Below are 13,112 nucleotides of genomic sequence, written 5' to 3'. Positions count from 1 at the left end.
TTAGAATATTGGAGTATGGAAAGAATTGTAGAAATTTCTTTACACTTTTGGAATCAAAATTTTTAAGACCATCCAAATTATATCAAATGTTACCCCCTAACAATTTAAAAAATATTTCGATAGTTTATGTAAATAAATTTTTATTTAATAAAAACTTTACAAATGTAACTAAGAATTTATTTCACAATTTAAAGTTGATCCAGGTTTTCTTCTAGTTCGTCAACTTTAGTATCTTGTCCAACTTCATCATAATCTTTTTCCAACGTAGCTAAATCTTCTCGAGCATCGGAGAATTCACCTTCTTCCATACCTTCGCCTACATACCAATGTATAAACGCACGTTTGGCATACATCAAATCAAATTTGTAGTCTAATCGCGCCCAAGCTTCCGCTATAGCTGTTGTATTTGCCATCATACATAACGCACGTTGAACACGAGCAAGATCACCTCCAGGAACTACAGTGGGTGGTTGAAAATTTAACCCAACCTTGAAGCCTGTAGGGCACCAATCTACGAATTGTATGGAACGTTTGGATTTAATTAACGCTATGGCTGAATTAACATCTTTTGGTGTGACATCGCCACGATACAGCATACAACAAGCCATATATTTTCCAAGTTTTGTATCACATTTTACCATTTGATTGGTCGGCTCAAAGCATGCACTCGTGATATCCGTACATGTATTTAGCTCATGATAAGCTTTTTCACATGAAACAATCGGTGCGTACGTAACCAATGGATAATGTATTCGAGGATATGGCACTAAATTTGTTTGGAAATCGGAACAATCGACTTTTAATGCACCATCAAATCGTAACGAAGCAGTTATGGCAGAGACTACTTGGGCAATTAATCGATTTAAATTTAAATAAGTTGGGCGTTCAATATCTAAATTTTTACGACAAATATCATAAATCGCTTCATTATCAACCAAAAATGAACAATCTCCATGTTCCATAGTAGCATGCGTATTTAATATGGAATTATATGGTTCAACTACAGCTGTGGATACAGATGGAGCAGGATAAACAGATACTTCTAGTTTTGAAATTTTTTTCCCATAATCACGAGTTAGGTGCTCCATTAATAAAGATGTAAATCCAGAACCTGTTCCACCACCAAAACAATGGAATATTAGAAATCCTTGTAGAGCTTCACAATTATCGGCGGCATGTCGAATTCTATCGACCACAGCATGGCATACACTTTTACCCACCGTGTAATGTCCACGTGCATAATTATTAGCAGCATCTTCTTTACCCGAAATTAATTGATCGGGACTATACAGTCTTTTGTATGGTCCAACACGAATCTCGTCTATCACTGTAGGCTCTAGATCAACAAAAACAGCTCGTGGAACAAACATTCCAGATGCAGATTCCGTAAAAAATGCTTTAAAATTATCATCATTATAAGCCGTTTCGGTTTGTAGCTGCCCATTTGGATTGATTCCATGTTCTAAGCAAAATAATTCCCAACATGCGTTGCCAATTTGGAGGCCAGCTTGCCCAATATGCAACGATAAAATTTCAGGCATACTGAACTGTAATTTATCTACACTATATAAAATTTTAACGAAATCGAAATTTTCTATAAATCCTTAATAATTTGCGGTGTATAATTTAATTACCCCTCAAAAGCACCATACTTTCACCAAATAAGTCAAAAATTTGTAAATAAACTGTTGTGTAGAAACGGGTAGAAGTTTATAATTTACTTCCATATGTCAAAGCACACTTCAAGATCATACCGATACAAATAAATTCGATTCGGGAAGAGTTGTGATGACATATTTCTAGAATTCCGTATAACGGTTTTCTCGGAATGTAAAAGTTGTACAAGTTTAGGCACGATTATCCGCACAAAGGCAAAAACGGAATTGATCATTCCGTGCGAATTTACGTATCGCACGAAGATACCAATTTGATTGTAACAATTAATTTGGCGCAGGCAATATGCAATTGGGTATTTGTTGCACGGAAAACAGTTTTGTAAAATTAATTCGATTTTGCTTTTACTTCCTAAAAGGGAGTATTTCGAAAAAGCTTTGTTCTTGTTTTGATTCAAATTATCTGAATTTTCCGGAAATAGGAGAAAAATATTAATTACTTCAAACTGTGAATTAAATTAGTAGCGATAGCAGTCTAAAGCAAGTAAGTACTACTCTAACAGCAAAAAAATTACTAAAGTACATTCAACAAAATAATTACTTTCCTAACTCTCAAATTCATCCCACTTTGTTTAATGTAATGGAAGTAAATAATTTAGAAATAATTAGGGTACTTTGAAAAAAATGTTTTAGTGAAATGAAGCGCGTTGTCATTAAATGAAAACAATTTTATTTTTGGCAGATCGTTATACAAGTTGCTAGAGTTTACACTTTTTTTATTATATATATAACTTTTTTAACCGTCGAAAAAAACACAACATATTCAACAATGCGTGAAGTATTATCGGTACACATTGGACAAGCTGGTTGCCAAATTGGTAACGCATGCTGGGAATTATATTGTTTAGAACATGGAATTCAACCTGATGGACAAATGCCATCCGATAAAACTGTTGGTGGTGGCGATGACAGTTTTAACACATTCTTTAGTGAAACCGGGGCCGGAAAACATGTACCACGAGCCGTATTTTTAGATTTAGAACCAACAGTAGTAGATGAAGTACGTACCGGAACATATCGGCAGTTATTCCATCCAGAACAGTTAATTACTGGAAAGGAAGATGCAGCAAATAATTACGCACGTGGTCATTATACAATTGGAAAAGAAATTGTAGATTTAGTATTAGATCGATTACGAAAATTAGCTGACCAATGTACGGGATTACAAGGTTTTCTAATATTTCATTGTTTTGGTGGTGGAACTGGCTCTGGATTTACATCATTGTTAATGGAACGGTTATCTGTTGATTATGGTAAAAAATCCAAATTAGAATTTGCCGTATATCCAGCACCACAAATCTCTACGGCGGTAGTGGAACCTTATAATTCGTTATTAACAACGCATGCTACATTGGAACATTCAGATTGCGGATTTATGGTTGACAATGAAGCTATTTATGATATTTGCCGTAGAAATTTAGATATCGAACGACCAACTTACACAAATTTAAATAGATTAATTGCCCAAGTGGTTTCCTCAATTACAGCATCTTTAAGATTTGATGGGGCAATTAAAGTGGATTGTTTGGATTTTCAAACAAATTTGGTACCGTACCCAAGAATACATTTTCCATTAGTTACATATGCACCAGTAATTTCCGCTGAAAAAGCGTATCATGAACAATTATCCGTCGCAGAAATTACAAATTCATGTTACGAACCCGCAAATCAAATGGTTAAATGTGACCCAAGACATGGTAAATATATGGCATGCTGTATGTTATACCGTGGAGATGTTGTCCCAAAAGATGTAAATTCTGCCATAGCAACGATAAAAACCAAAAGAACAATCCAATTTGTGGATTGGTGTCCCACAGGTTTTAAAGTGGGTATTAATTATCAACCACCCACCGTAGTACCCGGGGGTGATTTAGCAAAAGTCCAGCGTGCATTGTGTATGATGTCGAATACAACTGCCATTGCCGAAGCTTGGGCACGTTTAGATCATAAATTTGATTTAATGTATGCAAAACGAGCATTTGTACATTGGTACGTAGGTGAGGGTATGGAAGAAGGTGAATTTTCTGAAGCTCGTGAGGACTTGGCAGCTTTAGAAAAGGATTATGAAGAAGTTGGAATGGATTCAGGTGAAGGTGAAGGCGAAGGTGGCGAAGAATTCTAAGTAATCATGATACGTGTATATTAGCCAAAATTTTCTGTTCATTACCTGATTGTATATACCCAGGAATTTATTTACATGAAATGTATTTTATAAACTTTTTGAATAAAGTTAATTTTTTTAAAATATTGATTTAAATTGTATTTATTTACTGGGACCAATATAGTACCATTCTCGCTTGGCGAATTTAAACGATTCAAAGTAATTCAGCTATAATTTATCACATATTTGCAGTAAGTATTTTTTGATAAATATATTTTATCTTTCAAAATTGTAAAAATGCTATTTAAAAAAATATTTCTATTCAAGCACGAATAAAGTATATTCGAATTTCGAACTTCAACGGTCGTTTTTGAAGAAACTTCTTCGTGATTTTTATCGGAAGTGATGCTATTAGATTTTAATATAAACCAAAATATGATTTAAATCAAAATCGATTTTTTTAATTATCGGGACTAGCTAGATTGTCAGAAAATATTCCCTTAAAATATAAAAAATGGTTCTAAAAGAAATTTTTTATTTACCATAAAATTACACACTAAAAACTCATTTTATCTACAAAGAAAACGAATTATGACTATAGTCACTTACTTGACGAGCTTCCGGCTGAACTTGAACTATTACTGCATGTTGCTGGTGTTAGTGATGAACGATAAAATGTTACTTCCTGTTTGATTGCCGTTGGTGTCTTACAAGTATTACCACTCATATTGGCTGTTGTAGCTCCCGGAATGGTGCCTGATTGAAGTCGTCTTGTTACGTCCGGAGCTGGTGGAAAACAATGTTCTTTCTGTAAACAAGAGAAATAATACATTCTTAGTTTAAAATCAAGTAACACAAATTGTTAAAATTAACACTTAAAGTTTTCATTACGAAAATTGCCAAAAGCATTTTTAAAAGTATTTAACTTTAAGATAGCAAAACAACAACGTAAGTTTGTAATTAATTGTTTTTGTCTGTTACGAAGTGTGTAGATATTACGAAATAAATGTAATTCGGAAGTATAAATTTTCGTTCGGTATTTTATAACAGTCGTATTGCAATGAAGACACTGGGGGAACTACGATATTCTTAGAAATATCAAAGATTAATGAAATTATTTTGGGGAAAGTGTTTTATTCCACAAATGGTTACAACAAACCTAGATCGCACACCATATCTAAAAATGTATTTTGGGTTTCGGTGAATTAGGCCTTTCCAATATTGTGACAGTAAGAAAATGAGCTCATTCACGTTTTGTTCTAAGTATGTTACTGAGTTTTGTGGTACCACTATCGAACCAGACAATAAGAGATCATTTGCACTAAATATCTTAATGAATTTTGCAGTTGGGACAAAGATAGCCGTCCAGAATAATGGGATAATTGACATTAAAAAAAATCAACATGGTGGACGTACATGCGCAACACATATTCTTCAACTATTCGGCTCGTTTTTCAGAAGTTTCTTCTTTTAGCCTGTGCGTGAAGTCTCATGAGAACTCTATTGCAGTACATAAAGTAACGTTAAACTATAAATTATTAGACAAGGTTTGGTTTTGTTTTTCAGTTTTAATTCCAACTTTTGTAAAGCACGGTAGTAGATTTATCTAAAATAACGTGTACTAAAGAATATCTTCTGTAGAAAAATGTTTATTATTTCAATTACATATCAAAAAACTCTTTGCAAAATATGCTTATTACACATATGGAGACAGCAAGACTTTCTGGATATAAGATATGGGTTTAAAGTTGTTCAAATACTTTTTGACAATTTTCTTTTTTTTTTTGTATTTCTTGAACTACGAATATTGATGTTCAAATAAGTCGTTCGCCGTGTTGAAGAAGCATACAATAATAAATATTAGACTCTATATCTTACATGTATATTTCAATTTCAGACAAAATAAATATATTTTACATATATTATTATACATCTAAATATACAGATGTACAGAGAGTTCATAAAAATTTATAGGTGAAATTTATTTCATAATGTCAAAATTGTCTATACTTTTGGGCCGTAGCTTCTGTTAAAGCGAAAATTTCTTTAATTTAAATATAGCGATCGAATGGTTTGAGCATGGGAAATAAATATGATTTCAACTGAACACCGAAAATCGACGAAATTTGTTGTGGAAAAAGTAACCTGGCAAAAGTGAATAATTGAACATGTGAACTATTATTAATCATACAAGATTTTTCGCAAGAAACTCAATTTGATGAAGTGCTGTGGGTTTTTCTAGATAAAGGTAAGTATACGAGGCTATGCATTAATTACTAACTATAGATTAATCAACATCGTCATATGGTACTCTTCTGTGTCTCTACAGAAACCACTAGAATGCCGTGTCGTGATTAAAGGGTGTATTTCAAAAATATTTTTATGTTATTTTAAGCTCAATATCACGGTATTATACACCCATTTATCAATATACACCAGAAGAATACAATCTTAGAACACACTCGGTCGAAATTTATGTTACAAACCCATAGAGATAATACCATAGAGCTATATAGCTAGAGAGAGGTAGAAAGAAACACAAATTGTAGACGTATAAGAGAGACGAAGAAATCTGAACCTACTTTATCTGCCCCTCTACAGCTATAAGTGCTTTCTTTATTTACCTTATTTGCATAGAAATTTCATTTTAGTTGACAAAGGTTTGCAACTAGCAGTTGACAATTTTGGTCTGCAAAACTAGCTTGCAACTAATTGGAAACCATTTTGTAACCTTAATCTCAAAAAACTTGTTTCCGTGCGTGTATTGTAAGCCCTAATAATTATCCTAAATTATAAATAATACAACATGAAAATGTTCACAAACTTCTTGTACATTATATATACTACTTTAGAGAGAAGAAGAAGCAGAAATGTGAATGAAAAACACCCCATGACGACGAAGATGTCGACCCCATGAGAGAACAAAAACATCATCTTCAGAGCTCACAAACTAGGTATATGTATGCTACTTGTGTAATATTTATTATATCTAGTATGTGATACAAGCTTCTTCCAAGCTCTGTAAAAGTATCTAAGTAGTAAAACCATTGGAATAGAGATATTATATACGGTACTATATTATACCATAACACAAACTGAATTCATTATTTTAAATATCTGATTTCATTCATAAAATTTGTATTGAATTTCTTTTTTTTATGATTCAATTTTTATTCTAAAAATAGTGTCTGTTTGAGAAACTATCAAATTATTTCAAATTTCTCTTTAGGACAACTAGAAAATTTTTGACAAAAATTTTGTAAAGCTGATGTTAAAAAAAAAGTCCAATGTCCTGTGCTTAATACCATAAATTTTGAGATGCTTTTTGATTGATTTTGAGAACGTTTAGTTCCAACGGAATTGTAAGCGTTGCAATTTGATAATAACCCTTCGTTTGTTTGACACCCTCTTCCGGGAAGATGCAACACAACTACCTCTAAATGTAATTTATTATTCTTAAAATGTAGAAAACTAAATTAAAATTTATTTTTATAACATATCGTTTATAGTTTTTTTAATCAGCTTTTAAACTTTTCGTTTATTAAAAAATTATTTCAACAGAAATATACATAGACTGAGCATCGCTTATTTTTCCGTACAGTGAGAGGTATGCCAACATCTGAGGTAATTGCTTTGGTCAATTAGGAACATTTATTAAAAAACAAAGATTATTAAAAGAAAATAGGGACATTTATCAAAAAAATATACATTGCATGTCAAATTGTCATATCACAAATATCGAGATTTCACTGAACTTAAAAAATACTTATCACATATCACTTTACATTTATTCTTACGAATCTTCAATAATGACAAGTATGACAACAACACTTTGTTTTGGCATTTCCACACCGCCGCTCTATGATGGATTTGAATCAAGCAATTAGCTCAGATGTTGGGGCACTTTAAATCGTTTGACGCTCAGAATGCTCTCTTATGGATACCCAGATAAATAGTCTACGAAAAGACACACAATTTTATTTCCTTTTCTTACATAAGTTTCCAATGTAAAAAAATAAGTTTCTTATAATCATTAGAAAATATAACAAGAAAGCAACTACTATTCTTAAGGAGACATTGGATATAGTTAAGAAGTTATTAGGTACAAGGTAAAAACCAGTTAACTTTACAACAAACGTAAAATCAGTTAAATATCAAATGATATAAACATTACTTATACTATTTTCTGTAGCATGTAGTAAGTTGAGTTAGCCAATTAAATGAACCAACGGAGAATACATAAAACGGACATAGAAAATGTTCTAGAATCTCATAGAAATGTGTGTCTGTTTAAATTATATTTGAAAATGTTGTTTATTTGTTCGAAACAAATATTCTTAAGAGTTTCATTTAGAATTAGATGGAAATCAACAATTTTCGTGATATAGATAAATAATTCTATGATATATAAGTTGTAAAGAAAATTGTATCTATTTAAATGAAATATTTTAAAGTATAGGCGCGGGAGGTAAAAAACGTATATTGACTTGTAAAAAAAAGACTTAAGTAAGGATTTTGCTGTTTAAGCTGTCAATCCATTATTTGGGACCAACTTGAAAATTTTACATTTATTTAAAATTGTTTTCTACTAATGCAATTTTTTTGCAGACTTTTTATGAGAATAGCTATGCCATTGCTGCTGTCTCGATGATAAGCTTTAATAAAATGAATGAAAACATGAATTTTCTGAAAATTGGAGAAAAATATTAATTACATCGAATTGTAAATTGAATCGGAAGCGATGGTAGTCTTAAGCGAGTCAGTACTACTCTAACAGCAAAAAAATTACCAACGAAAATTCAACAAAATAGGTATTTTTTTAACTGTCAAATTCATTTCACTTTGTTTAATGTCGCTTTGTTTCCGAGATATTAATTTTGACCAAAATTGGAAGCTTAGGGAAAATCATCTCATGTTTTAAACGGTCAAAATCTCTGAAACTTTGGGATTTTAACTAAAAAGTGTTTTTAATTGTCATGTACAATTCAAAGTTTGGGCTCCTATTCATTCTTTAAATTAACTGATTTGATATTATATCGAGCATCCAACGCTTTAATTTTAACATTACAATACCATTATCCGCTTTTTAGAGACAGATCCTAGCGAGATTGTCTTTCATTTTATATCTGCAGAAGAAATGGATTTAATAGATCTCTCTAGTTTGGCTCTGATCCGTAAAATAGAGATGGATTGAACGCGATTTCGTTTGTCGATTTGTTAAAAATATTCGAGAAAGATTATGTGAAAGAAAAATCGGTCAAAAGTTGCTTGAAATGAGGAATAATCGTTATTTGGTTGTACATAGGATCGAACTCTGGCTTCTTTTTCCAGACTTTCTGACCTTAACGGACCCTATGGTCTAAGTGTGTCCCACCCCAGGACAGCCACTCTAACCTAACCTAACCTTCTGACCTAATTTAATGCTGTTGTAGGTACAACCACAGTGTTTGATAAAATTATAAATATATCGTTAAGCTTTAAATGAATTCCCTGCGCTTCCAAAAAAATCTATTAATTTTTAAAAGAATTAGAGAAATCAATTCAAATAATAATATTTTGATTTACTCAAATTTGGAAATTTCGCATTTTCTTTCAACCTGCATCAAGTAAAAGCGACTTTTTAGCATCTTAGTACTGACATACGGATACGATAACTGTTGGTATACATTTGACTCGATGTGGATTGAAATACAAATAGCAAAACATTAAATATGGTAGACATGTTTATTGCATAAAACTATGATGGTTAGAACATTATGCGAGAATAGAAAGTGTATCTATCTACCTTTTATATTATCCAGGTATAGTTTCTAGTAACATTTTATGCAATCAAATCCTTTTAATGATCTTTGAGAGACTTGATAGAAATAATGATAGAAAATGAAGAGATGCTTGGATGAATTTTTATGAAAATATCAAATAATATCATCATAGGTATAAAGTAAATGTGGTTTTTTGAACCCTCATTTAAATTTCTAATTCTTTTATTTTGATTACGTGAAAACATTGTAATAAATACAAACTAGCTCGACCTATTCGGAATTCCGCAGTGCGGCATCTCTGGCTAAAAACAGGCTAGAGGAATAGTATACAGGGTGGATCATTTTAATTTATTAATCTAAATATTTCGCCAAAGGCGCCAAATTATAACAAATGACCCAAAAAAAATTGTAGAGTTTGATGGGGAACATCATGTCCTGACATCAGATTTGATCTAGGTGTTCGGGTTTCTTTAATAGCCAATTTAGATCCTAAACGGGAAGAGATAGAACACTTTAAATTAGAAAGTTGATTCTAGGTTGAAAGTATGAAAGCATTGGTCTAAATTGTACGAATAGTCAAATAAAATTAAGCGTCCGGAATGAAGCACCCAAATCTGACGGCAAATGACATCTATTATTTTCGTCTACATTCAGGAAGTTATAACAAAATTCATCATCAAAGTTGAAAATAAGGTACAAATAATTTCAACCCTAAATATAAAATTGTCTTGGTGCTTAATTGAGCATATGTAGCGAAAATGTCATTATACAACTTTCTGTGATGGTATTATATATAAATAATAAAGATTACTATCATTGGGGTAGATGTTTTTCACTATAGGCAATCAACTATTATCTATAAAGCTCATAATACCACTTTTACCGTTAAAGTTCGTTTTTTTTTTTTTTGTAGTTTCGAAAACAAAACTTAAAAAGTATCGTTCAATCTTTAAATTTGTCTGTATGTACATTTAATAATACTTTCAAGATATAAATATATAAAGTTATCGATATTTATATCTTTAGCTCTGTCTAAGTTTTTACGATATTTAATTTTTTTTTTTCGATTTTTGTTTTTTAGTTTCCAGTTAAAATATAAATTACTTTGATTATAAAACTTATATAAGAGTTAAAAAGTTATCTTTCTAGCAAATTTGTATTTAAGTGTTTTAAGACATGATAAGAAGATTTTTTAAGTGTATACATTGAAAGGTACAGAAATTGGCACACCGCATATCCATTTAAGGTATTTCTAACGACATGAGAATAATAGCAGCTTCTCGAAATTGTGTAAAGAAGGATACATAATTTTGTAGAAGCATTGACCGTCTTTGTTAGCTGCTATAAATTTTCAAAGTGGTCGATATTTAACATGTAAAGAGTAAGAATCCATACCATTTAGAAAGACATTTTTGAACATTTTTAGTTCTGATTTTTTCTACAGAAAGTAACTTTACAAAAAAAACTAAATTTATGTAAATAAACAAATTAGGGATGCTTTTAGTTTAAATGGGATATAATTGATCTTTTAGTTTACGAAAAACAATAAACATAGAATACTTTTTGACGAATGTTTAGTCTAATCCAGAAGTGAATCAAACGGCGATGTTTTCCAATTTATCTATGTGCTGAAACCGTCGCGTCGCGTCGTGCTGGTTTCTTTATTCGCTACACAGATGTGATTTACTGCACTAATTAGCTACTATTTAGACAACTATATTTCTTCTTTTTCTAAAATAGCATGTTCTCTCTTACTCCGATAGAAGTATCAAAACATGCTTAGTTATACAGTTTGAATAAAAATTTATTTCTGAGTATGTAAAGGTATTTTATTTATTTTTTTCTTAAAACTCATTTTGCATTATATTCCCTTTTACAAGTGTGTCAATTTTGGTGTTTGTCAGTGTAATTTTTACTCAACCATAAAAATTTTAATACTGCATTGAAAAGTGGTTGTGTAGTTTTTTTTTATAGTTTATCTAAGTCACGTTTAAACATAAAAATGTAAAAGTAAAACCAACGGTTTTGTTGAAAATTTAATTTATGTTGAAAAGTAAATTTAATTAAAAATGAATATCAAACCATAACTTTTGTAAAATCAATGCAATTTCTTAAACTTTTCAGAGGAAATTCATAAATTTGAATATACAAAGCAGTTGACGAAATTCTGCCTTGTTTTGAGACAAGGCAACTGATAACGTCGAGATAATTAAATAATATGATGGTAGCTTTAAGAGAATAAAATTATTTGTTATTGAACAAAACTCCTTGTTTTTCAAACTCTGAAGTCGTATCCAAAAAATTCGCTGTTCAATCGATTTTTTGAAATATTTTTAAGGAGTACCCTTGAAAAAAAAAAAAAAAACAAGAAAAACGAAAAAAAAATTTTTGTTTTGGAATTTGATGAAACTCGGTGGATGGGGTAATTTTGTTTCAAAAAGTATAAAAATCAGGTTAAATTAATGATTGGATGCAGAGTTTCTGAGATATCGCAATATTTGGATTCATTTTAGTCCATATCTCAAAAACTAATCGACCAGTCAACAAATGAATCCGATTTTTGTACTTTCTGGGTCAAAATTACCTTATATACTGAGTTTTATCGAAATTGGAGGTTAAAAAAATTTTTCGATTTTTAGTTGAAAAAATCGAGAAAACGAAAAAAAAATTTAGTGTTGGAATTTGATGAAACTCGGTGGATGGGGTAATTTTGACTCAAAAAGTATAAAAATCAGGTTTATTTAATGATTGAATGCAGAGTTTCTGAGATATCGAAATATTTGGATCGATTTTGGTCCGTATCACAAAAACTATTCGACCAGTCATCAAATGTACACGATTTTTGTACTTTTTGGGTCAAAATTACCTTATATTTTGAGTTTTATCGAAATTGAAGATAAACAAAATTTTTCGTTTTTTTGCAATTTTTATAAGGGGTCCTTTGAAAAAATCGAGAAAATCGCAAAAAAAATTTGTGTGTGGGAATTCGATGAAACTCGGTGGATGGGGTAATTTTGATGCAAAAGGTATAAAAATCAGGTTAATTTAATGATTGCATCTATAGAAAGTTACAGTGTCAGCGAGTATCATGGGCAAAAAAAAAAAATGCATAAAATTGTGAACAAAAGAGAGGATAAGTGAAGGCTATAACATGATAGTCTTTGTTTTAAAGAAGGAATTTCCCAGCAAAGCGAGCGGATGGGTATCTCCTAGTATTATTATAAAATTATATTTTCATAATACACGCCCCATTCATTTAATTGGTCACATCTTATTGAACAACTCTGTAATAATTTCCTTGTTTATGGTCGAAAACAAATAATACCATTATTCAAAGCACATTTAATAGATAAAGAGGATTATTAGCTAAAACATTTTAGAAAATCAGATTTTTTTGTCCTTATAGAGATTTAAAGCTAAGAAGTTGAATTCAGAAAAAAACAGTATTTGGTGTCATATTCTTTTCAGATACTTTGAATGTAAAAAAAGGATATAAATATCATCCACCTTATTCTTTAACAATATTCTGACATACACACACACACACACACACACACACACACACACACCTCTACG

General features: G+C 31.0%; 3 protein-coding genes across 3 annotated transcripts in view; 1 reads left to right on the top strand and 2 right to left on the bottom strand.

Moving 5' to 3' along the window:
• LOC123293787 overlaps nucleotides 1-13,112 on the bottom strand; it is a 418,380-nt gene that overhangs the window by 162,639 nt on the left and 242,629 nt on the right. Inside the window, exon 3 of the mRNA XM_044874700.1 lies at nucleotides 4,384-4,582. Within this exon, the coding sequence (XP_044730635.1) occupies nucleotides 4,384-4,582 (199 nt within the window). The remainder of the gene's footprint in view (nucleotides 1-4,383; nucleotides 4,583-13,112) is intronic.
• Nucleotides 174-1,655, bottom strand: LOC123291067 (tubulin alpha-8 chain-like). The gene has a single exon (XM_044871510.1). It carries the CDS (start codon nucleotides 1,539-1,541, stop codon nucleotides 189-191), a length of 1,353 nt encoding a protein of 450 aa, XP_044727445.1. The 5' UTR covers nucleotides 1,542-1,655; the 3' UTR covers nucleotides 174-188.
• Nucleotides 2,361-6,843, top strand: LOC123291066 (tubulin alpha-1 chain-like). Its single transcript, XM_044871509.1, has 2 exons — nucleotides 2,361-3,846; nucleotides 6,833-6,843. Exon 1 carries the CDS (start codon nucleotides 2,443-2,445, stop codon nucleotides 3,793-3,795), a length of 1,353 nt encoding a protein of 450 aa, XP_044727444.1. The 5' UTR covers nucleotides 2,361-2,442; the 3' UTR covers nucleotides 3,796-3,846; nucleotides 6,833-6,843.

This window comes from Chrysoperla carnea, chromosome 1, assembly GCF_905475395.1.
Source record: "Chrysoperla carnea chromosome 1, inChrCarn1.1, whole genome shotgun sequence".
NCBI classification, from domain to species: Eukaryota; Metazoa; Arthropoda; class Insecta; order Neuroptera; family Chrysopidae; genus Chrysoperla; species Chrysoperla carnea.
Note: the sequence above shows the minus strand (reverse complement) of the source record. Positions and strands in the feature narration are given on the sequence as shown.

Bases quoted from the DNA above. Each gene is read 5' to 3' on its own strand.
- LOC123291067 (XM_044871510.1), bottom strand. From the start codon at position 1,541: ATGCCTGAAATTTTATCGTTGCATATTGGGCAAGCTGGCCTCCAAATT.
- LOC123291066 (XM_044871509.1), top strand. From the start codon at position 2,443: ATGCGTGAAGTATTATCGGTACACATTGGACAAGCTGGTTGCCAAATT.